We start from the raw sequence: 14,460 nt of genomic DNA, 5'->3' as shown, positions 1-14,460 counted from the left end.
CAAGTGAATCACTGCACAAAACTGTGCTCGATAAGGCATTCCTTTTCCTGCTGGCCAGCACGCACTTTCTTTTTCTTTTGGGCTAAAACAATAACCGAAAATAAAGGCGCGTCACTCATACGCAGCGTGTGACAAGCCGACGCCCGCGGCAGTGGCAGCAACAGGCCTGACGCCGCCGCACGGCAACAACATCGCAGCACATTGGGGGCAACATTTAGTGTCGCATTTCGTTGTAATATAAATGAAAGTGAGCGAGGCAGCGGCATACAATTTTCCCCCTTTGAATAAGCTGCTGGGAACAATAAAAACAATAAAAAATACAACATTTTGTTGCTGCCAAAAAACAAATTGAAGCTGCTTCGATTTGTATACTCCATCTAGAGATCTTTTCTACGAAACTTGACATTTTACGATGCATTGGCCCGGGCAGAGAAACTCGAATAGAACTCGAACATAAAACATGGCAATGCAGCGGACAAAATGTGGGCCGTGAGGGCAGAACGTGACTGGGAAAATCTTTGAGCGGAATGGAATGGATGAATCATAATACGTTCCTCAATGGACACATAAAAATAGACTCCAGAGAGAGAGAGAGAGAAAACTATGCGTCGGGCAGCAGAGCAGGGCTTAAGGGCAAGGTGGGATTGAAAATTGAGAATTCCGGCAGGTGGAATGTTGTGATAAAAGCAGTGGCATGCTCTGCTTTGTAACTGTAGAATAGCTATTAATATCTTGGCAGTAAATTCCTTGAGACTGAGCCATGAATTTGAACCTTATTTGCTTTTTTTTTAATGCATGTTTAATGCCCAAAACAATTTTATGACTTGATTTACTTCTGGCAAAAATGTGCAAAAATCTCCGAAAAATCACAAAAAATTCTTTTATCATTTATATTTATGTATATTTATTCTATCGTATATTTATTTGAATTTGTATACCTTTACTGCTCTGTTTTAATGGGGAAAAAAGCTACGAATACGATACGAATAGTTCCTTATTCCTTTGGTTGTTTTCACCCACTTAACCCCTTATTAAACCTTACATCACCTAAGTTTCCTACATTTTGTACCCCTTTTATGTTATTATTCATCATTAGACCCCACTTAACTTTCAATTATTACCACATAGACAGTCCAATTCAATCAGCAAAGTGCTAAACACTATTTCAGCAAACGATTCACAAGCCATTCCCCGCACCAACAGCAGCAGAGTGGACAAACACCAATGACCCATTTATGCGACAAAGAAAGGAGAGACACAACACACGGATACACGACACACACACACACCTGGAACACATATATGAAGAGCGTGAAATAAATGGCAACCGGATCGAAGCGTTCGGCTAAGAAGCGTAAATAAATTAGCAAATATGTGACTTTTGGTTATTGCGAGAGTCCGGAATGAAAGCTGGGACTGGGACTGGGACTGGGACTGGGGCTGGGCCACCGTGCAAACAGCCTCATTGAGGGCGTGTGCATATCGAAATGCCCCCAGACCATATCCCAGACCACCACCAATGAGCCAATGATGCCGCATGTTTACCAACGCACAGCCAAGCCAAGCCAAGCCAAGTACAAGTTTCTCTCTCTCTCTCCACTGGCGCTGACGACGCTGGCGACGTTGACGGATGAAGCCAGGCGCTCCCGAAAAAAAGGCAGCAGGCAGCAGGCAGCAGGGCTGCCCAACAAAGCCACCAAAATGAACATTTTTAGTGAACAAACAAGTTGACTTTATTTTCTAGATTTATGTACAAACGCGTTGCACGACGCTGACTCCGACTTCGGGAGAGCCGGCATATTTTTTCGCGTTTTTTTTTGTTTTTTTTGTCGTTTTGTTGGTTGCTTCCGCAGTCGACAGCTGCGTCGGCGGCTGCGGCTGCGGCTGCGTCTCGGCTGCTTTTATTTAATTTACTTTGAAATTGTTTTGTAATGCGGTGCGACTGCGCTGCCAGCAAAAACGCCGCCCAATATAAAAGGCTAGACGTCTCGAGACGCATACATCAAACTCATCTCAACGCTCTCGAAGCTCAGCAGCAGCCAGCATCAGACTCAGCCTCAGCCTCAGCCTCAGCTACAGCAAGGATTAAGGATTAAAGTTCAAGGAAAATGAAAGTGTTTGCCATCGCTTGTGTTACCTTGTTGGCGGCTGCCAGCTGCGCCTGGGCCGCTCCCAGTGTCCAAGATAATAGAATCGAAAGTGATAACACGCTCGGCAGGGCCGCCCGCTACTTGGGCGCCTGCTTGGAGAGCGATGACATGGCCACCTGTCTAGCTGTCAAGGGCATCACGGCCCTCAACCGTGCCGCCAGGAGCAACAACATTGAGCTGGCCAGCGGCATCACCTTCCAGAGGTGTGTGTTCCATTTGTTCTGTGTTTTTTCCCCGTGTTTCTGTGTTTGTGTTCATCAAATGAAATTGAAATTGAAATCGAATTGAAAACTGAAAGTGGCTTGCATTTGACAACGTTTTTAATGTGTTGCAGAGATCCCGCCAGTCCCGTGCAGCGCAGCGGCAAGGCCCTCAGCGAACAGGATATCTACGCGGAGCTGCCACAGAGCGCCGAGGACCGCAATGGTCGCCTCGTCGATCTGGCCATCTCCAGCGCCACCGAGTTCCTGTCCACCCACAACTTGGAGTTCAAGCTGCCCACGGAGACCACACAGCAGGTGGCACGCGCTCTCGATGAAGGTGAGTTCGAGGCTGTTGCCCCATCCCTTGAATTGGTTCTCAAATTTCTACATTCTTCTGCTCTGCAGGTCGCGGCAAGATCAAGAAGATGATTGGTCCCCTGGCTCTGGCTATTGGCGCCAAGCTGTTCGCCGTCATTCCATTGGTGTTGGGCTTCCTCGCTCTGCTGACCTTCAAGGCTGTGATCGTGGCCAAGATTGCCTTCTTCCTGGCCATCCTCGTCGGCGGCTCCCGTCTGCTGGGCGGCTTTGGCAACAAGTTCGGCGGCAGCTCCTTCGGCGGTGGCTACAACTCGAACGCCTGGTCTGCCCCGGCCAGTGCTGGCTGGAGCTCGGGCGCCTCCTCCTCGTATCCCTATGCGCGCAGCATCAGCGAGGAGCAGGTCGATGCCCAGCAGCTGGCATACGCCGGCCAGCAGCGGTAGGAAGGAGAGTCAGGAGCGTCAGAAGAGTAGCCGTGGTGCCACGAATGTGCCTTTGTTTCCCCCTAGCATGTAGTAATTTATTCAAAGAGTAATTAACTAATTTATTGTACCACAAGAGACAGTCGAACACACACAGCAAGAGAAATAGTCATTATGAATGTTTGAATAAAACTAAAAGTATTTCCTCAAGCCCTGGCATTCCTCACATGTGCAGAGCGAAATCCCTGCACGTGCCTCCACAACTGAAGCCGAGGGTTGGACAGAAGGTTTACCTGCTGGCAAAAGACTTTCCCATGGGGGCAGCTTAATTGAAATGCTGACAGACGACGACTCACCGGCAGACTGGTTGGGCGACAAAAATATTTGGAACTCAGTCGAATGGGGGCCCAAGTTGACCCAAGGCAACAAGGCAACAAGGCAACAAGTTTCTTGTGGCAATTAAAACTTGTGGCAGGTTCTGGCTACAGCCAAAAGCCTGAGCTGTGCAAAAAGAATTGATAAGCTTTGGATTCAGCCTCGGCCCTGTCGTCTGCTCATAATTGGAGTCTCAAATACTGTAGTGAGTCCACGGCGCGGCATGTTAATTGTCTGCCGCCACACAAGTTGCGGAGGAAACTTTCTACTTATGCTCATAAAAGTGTCAGTTTTGCGATTGAAACAGATATATCTGTGTGTGCGCTTTCTTTTGGGAATAGATTTAGAAGCAATTGAGATAGAAACGAATAGAGCGACACTTGACAAGAAAGAGAATGAAATCGAAAGCGTTGAAAGCGCGAACTAACTGGGCCAAAGCGGGCATTAAGTCACCACGTTGGAGGCATACCAAATAAGGGCAGGCCACTAATAATCGCTTTAATGGAATTCAATGGCACGCCTAATGAGCGATGGCGCAGCAGCTCGGGCACAGGCAGCTCCCAAGAATCTGGCACAGAGCCACCGCAGCAGTCACGTACCCCAGCCCGGCAATGGGGTAAACTTAAGGGACAAGTGTGGAGTGGAGTGGAGTGGAGTGGAGTGGAGTGCTGCATGCCAATTACAGTCAGCTAACGGTGCAAGGCATACAATTTGGGCCATTTGCTTATATAAAATATGTACACAAAAATCATATCCCGTCGGTCGGTCACTTCCCTTTCGTTCGCGGGCGACGTGCGTGGAAATATGGTCAAGAAATTGTTGGCTGGCCAGCATACGCATGCGTTTTGCATAAATTGGTGTCTGCTTTGGGTTTGGGTTTGGGTTTGCTGGATTGTTATTGCAGTGCGCTGCGTTTTTTATATACCATTTTTTTGGACACTGCGCGATTTCTAGCCACACAAAATTGGTCAATCGACTCTGTGCGGTGCCGGCGGGCACGCATCCGATTTTGTGGAAAAGGTATAAAATGCGGGGGCATTGCATACAATTAATCACAAAGCAATTTCCATTCGCAAAGCCAACAGCCCCAGCCCCAGCCAGTCGCAGTCCCGACCGACCGAACCGAACCGAACCAGTGTGGAATCCAATCGCAGGATTATCTATCAATAAATATAAATATCAATATTAATATCGATATAGCCGGAGAAATATGTGCGCGAAATTCGTTTGTGTTGTGCTGGTGGCCAGCTTTGTGTGCGGCGCTTTGGCCCTGCCGTCGCAGGATGGCAGTGAAAAGGATTTAGTGAACATGCTCAACAGATTGGATAACGAGGAGTCGGTGCCGCTGTTCGGCGGTCTGCGCATCGATCGCAGCGAGGCGGGACGCAGCTTTGGGGCCAACAAGGCCGTCGAATCGTTCGAGGATCGTGCCGAGCGCTATCTGGAGACCCACGAGCTCAATCTCTCCTTCTCCGGCGATGAGCAGGAGGAGAACACCGAGAACGAGTACACCGGCCGTGCCATGGATGGTGAGTAAACCGAAAGCGAAGTGTCGTGTCCCTGTACATTGCCTATACAACGTGTTGCACTGTCGGATTACACAGCAATAAAAGCGGCAACGTTGCATACTTTACTGCCGCTGCTCGAGTGGCAGTGAAAGCTTTCTCCGAGCTGCCACACATGGAATACTTTTGGGTGGCCTTCCCCACTGACTGTCTCTCCGCTTTCTCTTCGCTTTCTCTCTCCACGCACAGAATCGCGGAGCAAGCGCATGAAGAAGATGCTGCTGCCACTGCTGTTGGCTTTGAAACTGAAGAAGGCTGTGGTCGTCAAGGTCATGTTCACCATCATCAAGTTCATCTCGCTGAAGGCCCTCGCCATCTCCTTCCTGGCTCTCATTCTGGCTGGTAAGTTTCGCACGCTGAAGTGACAGCGAGGAAAGTTTACTCACTCCCGTTTTGCCCTGCAGGTGCCACCTTCTTCAAGGATCTGCTGGCCAAGAAGAAGGAACACATCACCACCGCCTACATCACTGGCAGCCCCCTGAACGCCGATATTGTGCACTCCGACTGGAGCCGCAATGGACAGGCCGCCGGTGCCGATTTGGCCTACAACCACTACGGCCTGGCTCAGCCCTTCTAAGCTGCCAACCCGCCATCCCGCCACCAAACCATCCATCCTCCTTCCCCCTCTTTACTAGTCCATTCCCCTACCCACCTGTGCTTCTCCCCCCCCCACCACTCACCCACCTTTCACCCTTCCCACATGAGACTTTACCCCCTGAAGAATGGCTTAATTCGTTGTAGTCAATAATTATGTATTTACGAGTAGTTACATTTTAGTTAGTTAGCTGCAACATACCAAATACCCAACAAGAAAAAAAACACAAAAAAAAACAAAGAACAAGGAAACTTAGAACGGGGATGCCCACGACTTGGCTAGCTCAGGACAATGCTTAAGGATTTATACACTCAATATTTTGCGCCATATTTATTGCACATTTCGTTCCACAATACATAACTCTTGGCGGATGTAAATGTCACTCAGGTCCAATCGAACACAACGAAGATTATGCCTGCTAAAGAGCTTACTCCACTTAATCACTAAGTATTTATTTTGATAACTTAAAGCAAAAGCAATTGAATAAAAATGATTCATCAAATGCAAAAAATCACAAATATTTCGTAAAGAAGCAAAAATTTATCAGCGAAAAATAACCTACAGCCATAAATAACATCAAAGTGAGGAAGCGGCATCCTGCCGTGATATATTGTACAAGCATTTTCAGGCTCGACCTTTTTTAGGCACTACGGCAATCCAACAAATAGCACAAATAGTCCACAATATTGATCAGAGGTGAAGATTAATGGCTGACTGTGCGATTGGATTGATTTCTGATTCGACAGAACCACAGTCACCACCAAGAGTTTTTACCCATAAATACCAGCGCACTGTTGAAAAGAGGCAATCAAAGAAATATAATCATTCAATCGGAACATGCACAAACCAGCAATTGAAAGAGCATGCAATGCGAGGGTGAAAGAACGCAGAATGCAATGACGAAATGAAATGACAAAAGTCGCTCCCGTTTAACGACAGCAAACAGCAAAAGCAACAAAATGCTAGCGCTTGCAAGCTTTTGTTGTTGTTACTGCGGGAGAGAATGGATGGCGAAGTGAAGATGAAAAGATAAGACTATTTGCGACTTCACTGCACGCAAAGCGAGTAGGTAGCCGGCTGCCGCTGCATCTCTGACGCAATAAATTGAAAAAGCATTCAATGAGAAGAAACGGTGCAAAGAGGAAATGAAACAAAAAAATTCGGTACCGTTTAACGACAGCAAACAGCAACAAAATGCAACCCCCAGCCTGCAAGCGCTTGCACAGCGTATGTGGTTGTTATTGTTGAGAGAGCAATGGCGAGAGCCATTGAAGATCAAGAGATAAGCCTGCACTAGCAAAGTGTGCAGGTAGCCGGCTGGCCCTCCATAGCTGACGTAACATGCGTAGGTACACCCAAGGAAAAAAAGCGCATGGTAATTGTAAACAACCATTTTTAAATAAATTATTCAATTATATTAATTTAAAACTTGCAATTTTTAGCGAACAATATTTAAATTAGATATAAAAATATTTCCTTTTTTTTAAATTTAGTTACTTTTTTTTCCTTTGGGTGTTTAGATATTACCCACTGGCCATCGTTGCTGAAAAGTTGCTTTCTTTGCCCAAATTGATTGGAAGCTCATGCAAAAATAGTGTGAACATTTGTGTTTCATTAATTGATTAGCAAATTTAATTGCCATGGGCCAGGCCCACCGGCTTTCTTTGCATATTCTTCCTAATTGATTACAGGAAAGTGTCCCAGTTATTCTGCCTGTATATAAGTGACAAAAATCGACCATTGACCATCAGTTCTGTTGGCCAGCACTAAGATGAACGGTAGAAGCAACAACATCGCAGGCGGATGCCTGATAAAAATCACCCTAATCGTAGGCTTGCTGGTGTCTCTTGCCTGGACACTGCCTGTCACCGAGGAGAGCTCCTCGACGGCAGCACCCGCTATCGTGGGTGACTCAATTCGAACAACCGAGAAGCTGCCTGCGAAGGCAGAGCTTGTGGATGCCCCTTTGGATGCTGATGGTCAACTGCGCTTTCCTCCAGATGAACACGATGGATTTTTTAAGAAATTCGGCCAAAGATTTAAAAATAAGAAGACCACGACAACCGCTGCCCCTATGCCCCCTCCAAAGCCATAAAGTTTAATATTCGAATAATAGTCGAATTGTTTAATATTTATTCAAATTTAATACACAATACCCTCAAAATGTAAAAAAAAAAAGTTAATAAAAAAATAGATATACAAGCTCAAATAATAAATTAAGACCTTCTTGTTGGGCCATTTGGAATCAAACTAATGGAAAGGCCAAAATCAAAGAGCAGCTCCACAATGATTCGCAGAGTGTAATATGAATATAAAGAGAGTCAAGAGGCAGTCAAGATGGAGTACGGAAAGATATATTACTTACCTCATGGGCATAGAAAGTGGCGAAACGAGCGTCGGCAGAGGCTGGAAGAGAAGAGAAATTATATGAAAATGTAGTAATAATTAACAATGAATTGTTGGTTAGTCCCCAGTTAGGCAGACAAAATGTTGTGACTTAATTTATGGAAGTCCAAGGCACGCGACTTTTATCTGCCTCTGGTAATTATGCGGAGTCTCAGCTTCCAGGGCTCTCCGGGAATTCATTAGCTGGAACTTTTTTGGTGACAGAATTAGCCGTAGTTCGGACCGTCGTAGTACGTCTCGCAAGACTGAACGCTGGCCGCAGAGGAAAGCGAAAGTCCCACCCATTCCAAGACAGCCCCCCCAGTTGCCTGGTTGCCCTGCTGCCCCGGTTGCCCGGTTGGACGCAGCTGACTGACGCTGGGAAGAATTTCGACCACAAATCGTTTGGGTAATTAGAAAAGCAAGGGGGCCACAGAGAGTACACAGAGCATTGGTGAAAGGGAAATGGGAAATGGTCATAGAAATGGAAGTGGAAGTTGCTATAAAAGCCAAACCCATAAAAATCAGTTGTTGCAGTCTCTCCAGCAATCCCTTCAAGCATTAGTCGTACCCAGTAGCACCGTAGATCTGTCATGCCAAAGATGTTGCTTATCAAGACCCTGGAGTATCTGTTCTACTTGGCTCTCTTCGCCTTTATGTGCAAATATGGACAGGCGGCCAGCGTGCAAGCCACAGAAGCAACAGCCATTGACACGGAACCTCTGAGGAAGCCACAAAAACTGGAGACGCCACTCAACGAGTGCGAGGCATCCACTTTCAGCTGGATGTGCCTGAAGATAGAGCTGGTCAAGATCATGGAGCGGCTGGCCGAGCAGCAGGAGCTCAGCGTGCTGCCCGGCGTCAGTGTGGTCAAGGATGAGAGTGCCACAGAAATGAAAACCTCCGAGCTAATGGCGGGTAAGCAGCAATCACATCTTAAAGCAGAAAAAGGATTAACCAACCACTCTCTTCGCTTCCAGAGGTGGCTCGCAGCTATCCAAGTGATCCCAACACTCGTCTGAATGGTTACATTGTGGCCAAAATGGAGAATCTCCTCAAGACGCGCTTCCTGCGCTTCCGCTTGCTGGACGACAAGGCTCTGGTCGAGGGACGCAAGCACAAGTTCGGCAAGAAGGGCGGCCTGGAGGCTCTGGTAGCTGCAGGTGTCATGATGAAGGGCATGCTCATGGCCATGGGCTTGGGCGCCATAGCCCTAATGGCGGGCAAGGCTCTGATGGCTGCTCTCATGGCCCTGACGCTGTCCGGCGTGCTGGGCCTGAAGAGCTTGGCCGGCGGTGGCAAGTCCACCACCTACGAGATAGTCGCTAAGCCCATTTACACCTCAAGCCACTCCCACTCGGTTACCCACGAGGATGGCCACGGACACACGCCCCACTTTGCAGCTGGCGGCGGCGGCGGCGGCGGTGGCACCGCAAGTGGTTATGGCTACGGTGGCTATGCCAGATCCATGAATTTGCTGTCCAGTCAGGCGCAAAAGTTGTAGATGAAGCAGCATTCACGGGTATTACTACTTTTAGGTTATTTATTTATTTATTTTACTCTAAGCATGACAGGAAATACAGGCAAATATGATGGAAACAACTTTAAGCGTTATAAATCAATGGGTTACAGTTGTTAAACAATTTTCTGTTGACTGGAAATTGATATTCGCCTCAAAATGTTCATGACCAACGAACTGTGGAGCCTTTTCTATCTGCTGATGTGCATCGCTGCCTCTGCTGCAGGCAAAAAATTAACATGTAATTTACAACTCGGGGATTGAGGAGTACTTAAATCTATTTTATGATTTTTACACAGTCTGCGATGAACTGGGTGTGTGCAAGAAATCATGTTTTGTGGTAATCGATCAGGCGAGAAAGTGCCCCGAGGATATGATGTGCTGCCTACATGGACATGTTCCAGACACTTATGTGCCTTGAGTGCCAATGAAAAACTTATAGAACAGCTCTATAATTATGCTAATAAATGGTGGAAACAATGCCTCTATTTATTTGAAGTCTTTTTTATTGAATATCTCAGCTCTAGAGCTGTTTATTATTGCGTTGGACTCATTTAATTTACATTAAGATGAGTTTATAAATGAATGAACCTCAATATAATATTTAATCCTTACTATTTTCAGCCAGAGCCACATCAAAAAGTCGACTGACGTCAAAGTTTACCAAATTCTTGTGCATAAAATCAACGTCAATTAGCAAAGTCCGAGAAGAATCAACTATCAGACGGTATGTGAAATCTTTTAAATACCCTCACCTAAGCTCTCAGTGCAAAATAAAGTTCTAGTCTCAAAAGAAGAGCCTGGCAAAAGTTTCTTTCGCAAACAAAACTTTGAAAATGTATTTAAACTTCAGAGCGAAAAACTTAGGCTTGTTCCTCTCCACTCGTATTAATTAGCAAATTCATTAAACATGAATTTCTCCAACCACTGGCCTGCTTTTCAATATGACCCAGTTTAAAAAAAAAATATAAAACAAACCGAATTTTGTCACTAGAACTTTAGTCCATTTTGTGTCACTATGAAGCCAATCTGCGGTTTGTAGCTGCAGTACTTTTGACTACCAAAATTGTACAATTACTGACTTTTTTTGCAGCTGCAACTGTCAGTCTTTTAGTATGGATTTCATTGATAAGAAACGGCCATGCGGTGGATGAGCCTCCGCTGTCTGTGCTGAGAGCTGAAGGAGATGATGGAAAACCTCCACTGATCGTGTTGACGAGTTCCATAACAATGCCAGTGCCAACGGAGGGAGTCAAATATGAAGCAACGGAGCCAGGAACCAACAGCGATGTTACAGCTGTTCCAGAGACACCACAACTACCCACACGGGCGCCTCACAAGAAGAAGCCGCCACCCAACGGCCCTCAGGCCCCACTCTTGTCAATGCCTGAAATGTGGAACAGTTTTCCGCTGTCAAATGCTGCTGCAAGGCCAGTTCCAGTACCACCCTCTGCGATCCCGTTTTACTACCCGCTGCCTGTATATATTCCATATCCGATTCCATTTGTGCTGAACTATGCCCCGGAGGACCAAAGCGGAGTGCAATTCAATGAACTACTGCCTGAGCAGCTCAGCAAAGAACGCAAAAAGATTCGAAAGGGGCAACATCCGAAGAAGACTGCAAGTCGAAATCTACCTACAAAGTGGCAAGGTAAAGTGCAGAATTTAAAGCCAAAGACAACAACAACCACGACAGCAGCACCTGCGACCACAGAGCCCACAAAGGAGACAAGAACTTCAGGGCAGAATGATGTAGAATTTGGTACGACTGATGGCAGTTTGTATCACGGAGAGGAAACAACAATTCTACCCAATGAAATGGGATTAGATTGGGCTCTCAAACAAGAGAGTTGAACATTGTGAACAACCAAATAAAATAATAACTTATAAGCTAAAAATTAAACAAAGCCACTGATTGAAATAATTGAAACCCCATCGAACTGCAGCCAAAGTACTTGTCAGCCTCATGAAACATTACAAGTGGCACTTTCATATTTGGTCACAAAACCACATCCAATTAAATAGTTAAAATGAATTTAAGTCTGATTTGTGTTTGCATTTTTACATTTTATTTATGTTATTATTGATTGCGAATTTCTAGTAATTATTTTGCCTTTAGGTATTCCATTTTCCCTGCCCCAAAATGAGTTTTCGCTTTCATGCCGGACTCCGCTTCTTCAGTCTTGTGGGTTCTGTGGGATTTGTTGATCTTATTGTCGTTTTGGTCCTTCCAAATCTTTTTCAGATTCAAACCCGAGTCCTTGAGTAAAGCCTCGGCCAATAGTTCATTTAACTTCGCACCAAATCTGTCTTCAGGGCCTGAATGGGATGGGATATGGAATATAAACCGGCATTGGGTAGTAGAACGGAGCACGGGTGAGATCCACACGCGAGACAGGTGCTAAACGGGGAGAACTGTTCCACATTTCAGGCATTGACAGCAGTTGGGCCTCGAGATAACCCTGAGGGCCGCCGGGTGCAGGTTTCTTCTTGGCAGGCGCTCGTGCTGGCTCGGTTTGTGTTGCTGGAGTAATGGTTACTTCCCCTTCAGCATCGCTGGTGGTTGCTGCCTCCGTTGTTAGTGGGGTTTGCCCAGCAGTCCCTGCAGCTGTCAGCACAGACAGCGGAGGCTTATCCTCCGCGTGAGCGTTTCTTATCAAAGATATCCAAAGCACAAGGCTAACAGTTGCAGCTGCAGAGGGAGTCAATGAGATTGGCATTTTCTGGGATAAGTATTCCCGCTTCTTACCACCGCAGATGCCCTTCATGGTGTCATGATATGTACTAAAGTTCTTTGCAGAAATTTCCATTTTTATATGCGAATATTCGATCCAAATTGGAAAGTGGCTGAGTGCAAAAGCCAGACCTGAATGATTTTGCTAATTAATAATATAATAATTGTTAATTAAGGTTTGTTGGGAGACAAACACAGTCGGGGCATACTTTTAGGCATCCAACCAAATCTCTCACTCTCTCATTCTCTCACTCTCTCCCTGGCTGTCTTTCGAGACCGGTATGGCAAGGTTAAGGCTCACCCAACATCACCAAACCATTAGCAACACCCCAAGTGGGCCGCATCTTGTCTGGCACCTCGATTCAGTTTGTCTTAAACGTTCGCCGGTCTTCCACGTCGCAGCGCGAAGCCCAAGCAGCTGTAAAAAAACAAAAAGTGAAAGACGCCCGATGGGACAAGATGAATTCTGGATATCAAATGTCCGGCATTTTGGGGTGTTAAGAAAACGCTCGTGCAAATAGCGAAAGTAACAACCTGCGGACAATAACAACAAAGTGTCTTGCTAATTAGCCAGCGTCACGCAACAGCAGAAAGAGCAGCGACAAGAATTATGAGTCGATGAGGAGGCAGTGGAAGTGAGTGTGAGTGTGAGTGCTACAATTGTGATTGTCTCTGGCGCAAATAAACAGTAAGTAAAAGCCCCGAAAGTGAAGCATTCCGAATCCAAATCGATGCTGATGATTGCCCATGAAAATGCAAATATTTGACCCAGTTCCATTCAAAAACAAAAGCCAAGCAAACAGCTGGCAAGCCGGTTATGCTGCACACTGCCGGGATGGCTTATCAAGCGACAACCAAAAAAAAAAAATGAATATAAAACCCGTTTCTTACCTTCCTGCCAGCGAGGAGAGTGCAAATGGCTGTAAAAGTGAAATTTCTACTGCGGGTCTGCGGCGTCTGGAGGCTTAAATAAAGTTCTTAAAGCGCGCCCCGTCCCCGTCCCCCGTCCCTCTCCCACTCACTTGAGTTATTAGCGCATGCAGCAGATGAGAATCACAACGCGCTCTAATACCCAACAAGTAGGAGGCAGACAGCAGGCAGGCAGCAACGTAAATTAGAATGCCAATTAGGGGCTCCCGGATGGCGTGCCAAGTGGTTGTAGATTCTAAAACACTCTAAACAAAACATTTAGAATGTTCTACAAATGGGGGGAATACTCGAAAGGAAGTAAACAAATGGATTAGTCGTAGTTTAATGATAAATAAATGCAGTAAAAACTGGCAATGTTTTATGCAAGGTCTGCTGCTCATCATAATATATTAATGTTTATTTCGCTTTATTGTCGCTCTGTGGCCGAGCAATAATTAAACTTGATTCGTTGCCGTACCTTTTGCCCAGTGGATGAACATTAAGCACTACAAAATCATTGGTAAAGCCGATCTATTTGGACTTAATCAGCCATTAGTAAGTCAAGCTGGTTAACCGCAACGAAAGTGAATTTGTTTTTCGCTCTGCCTATGGATTTCTCTTTAAAACGCAACAATAGAAATGTGAGCCAAGCAGTCGGACCTAGAGCTGAGGAGTTTAAAAAACTTTTCAAAATATTTGCACGCCATTCCCATTCGAGCAGAGTGTGAGCCACGCATAAAGTGAAATTAGCAATCTATTAAATACGTTCACGGGGCGGGGCTTCGTTCCACTGAAACTGAAACTGACACTGAAACTGAAACCGAAAGCTGTCCTCTGCAGTTTGCAGATGCTTTTCCATGCTTCAACTTGAACTTTACATAACTTCTTGTCGAACATTTTCGCTCTTAAATTGCCTTCACAGCAGCAGCTCTGCGATGTTGTATGCGTATCTGCACGAGAAATTGTCACATAAAAATGCAATAAAATCTCACGGCAATGCTGTCACTGACAGCTCCAGTCCCAGGCCCAGCAGCACTCTGACAGACGCACAGGGAAAGCTTGTTACCTTCCTCGGAACATAATCGGGTTGGCCATTTTCAAGTGTCATTAAGATGAATGTAATTGAATCGTTATTAAAAAGAGCAAAAAGCATTCACAGAGAAAGGGCACAGGGCCGACAAGCGATGAATTAAATAGATACCCACATCTTGCATAAGTCCAAACCAAACAAAAATCTTCAAGAGCAAAAGTTCTGTGGTTTCTGTGCCGCTAACCCTACCCAGAC

General features: G+C 45.9%; 5 protein-coding genes across 5 annotated transcripts; all 5 read left to right on the top strand.

Moving 5' to 3' along the window:
• Nucleotides 1–2,027: 2,027 nt before the first annotated feature.
• Nucleotides 2,028–3,303, top strand: LOC117583004. The gene is made up of 3 exons (XM_034271155.1): nucleotides 2,028–2,353; nucleotides 2,485–2,690; nucleotides 2,759–3,303. The coding sequence occupies exons 1-3, from the start codon at nucleotides 2,109–2,111 to the stop codon at nucleotides 3,112–3,114; spliced, it is 807 nt and encodes a 268-aa protein (XP_034127046.1). The 5' UTR covers nucleotides 2,028–2,108; the 3' UTR covers nucleotides 3,115–3,303.
• Nucleotides 3,304–4,554: 1,251 nt separating this feature from the next.
• Nucleotides 4,555–6,098, top strand: LOC117583093. The gene is made up of 3 exons (XM_034271272.1): nucleotides 4,555–4,997; nucleotides 5,223–5,375; nucleotides 5,438–6,098. Exons 1-3 carry the CDS (start codon nucleotides 4,679–4,681, stop codon nucleotides 5,608–5,610), a joined length of 645 nt encoding a protein of 214 aa, XP_034127163.1. The 5' UTR covers nucleotides 4,555–4,678; the 3' UTR covers nucleotides 5,611–6,098.
• Nucleotides 6,099–7,337: 1,239 nt separating this feature from the next.
• Nucleotides 7,338–7,723, top strand: LOC117583133. Its single transcript, XM_034271323.1, has one exon. It carries the CDS (start codon nucleotides 7,400–7,402, stop codon nucleotides 7,721–7,723), a length of 324 nt encoding a protein of 107 aa, XP_034127214.1. The 5' UTR covers nucleotides 7,338–7,399.
• A 761-nt stretch (nucleotides 7,724–8,484) lies between these two features.
• LOC117583132 lies at nucleotides 8,485–9,517 on the top strand. The gene is made up of 2 exons (XM_034271322.1): nucleotides 8,485–8,931; nucleotides 8,994–9,517. Exons 1-2 carry the CDS (start codon nucleotides 8,607–8,609, stop codon nucleotides 9,515–9,517), a joined length of 849 nt encoding a protein of 282 aa, XP_034127213.1. The 5' UTR covers nucleotides 8,485–8,606.
• Nucleotides 9,518–10,550: 1,033 nt separating this feature from the next.
• On the top strand, nucleotides 10,551–11,797 carry LOC117583129. The gene is made up of 3 exons (XM_034271320.1): nucleotides 10,551–10,566; nucleotides 10,626–11,183; nucleotides 11,778–11,797. The coding sequence occupies exons 1-3, from the start codon at nucleotides 10,551–10,553 to the stop codon at nucleotides 11,795–11,797; spliced, it is 594 nt and encodes a 197-aa protein (XP_034127211.1).
• Nucleotides 11,798–14,460: the final 2,663 nt, after the last annotated feature.

The sequence above is a fragment of the Drosophila guanche genome, unplaced genomic scaffold (assembly GCF_900245975.1).
Source record: "Drosophila guanche unplaced genomic scaffold, DGUA_6, whole genome shotgun sequence".
NCBI classification, from domain to species: Eukaryota; Metazoa; Arthropoda; class Insecta; order Diptera; family Drosophilidae; genus Drosophila; species Drosophila guanche.
This window is presented reverse-complemented; position numbering and strand designations above follow the sequence as displayed.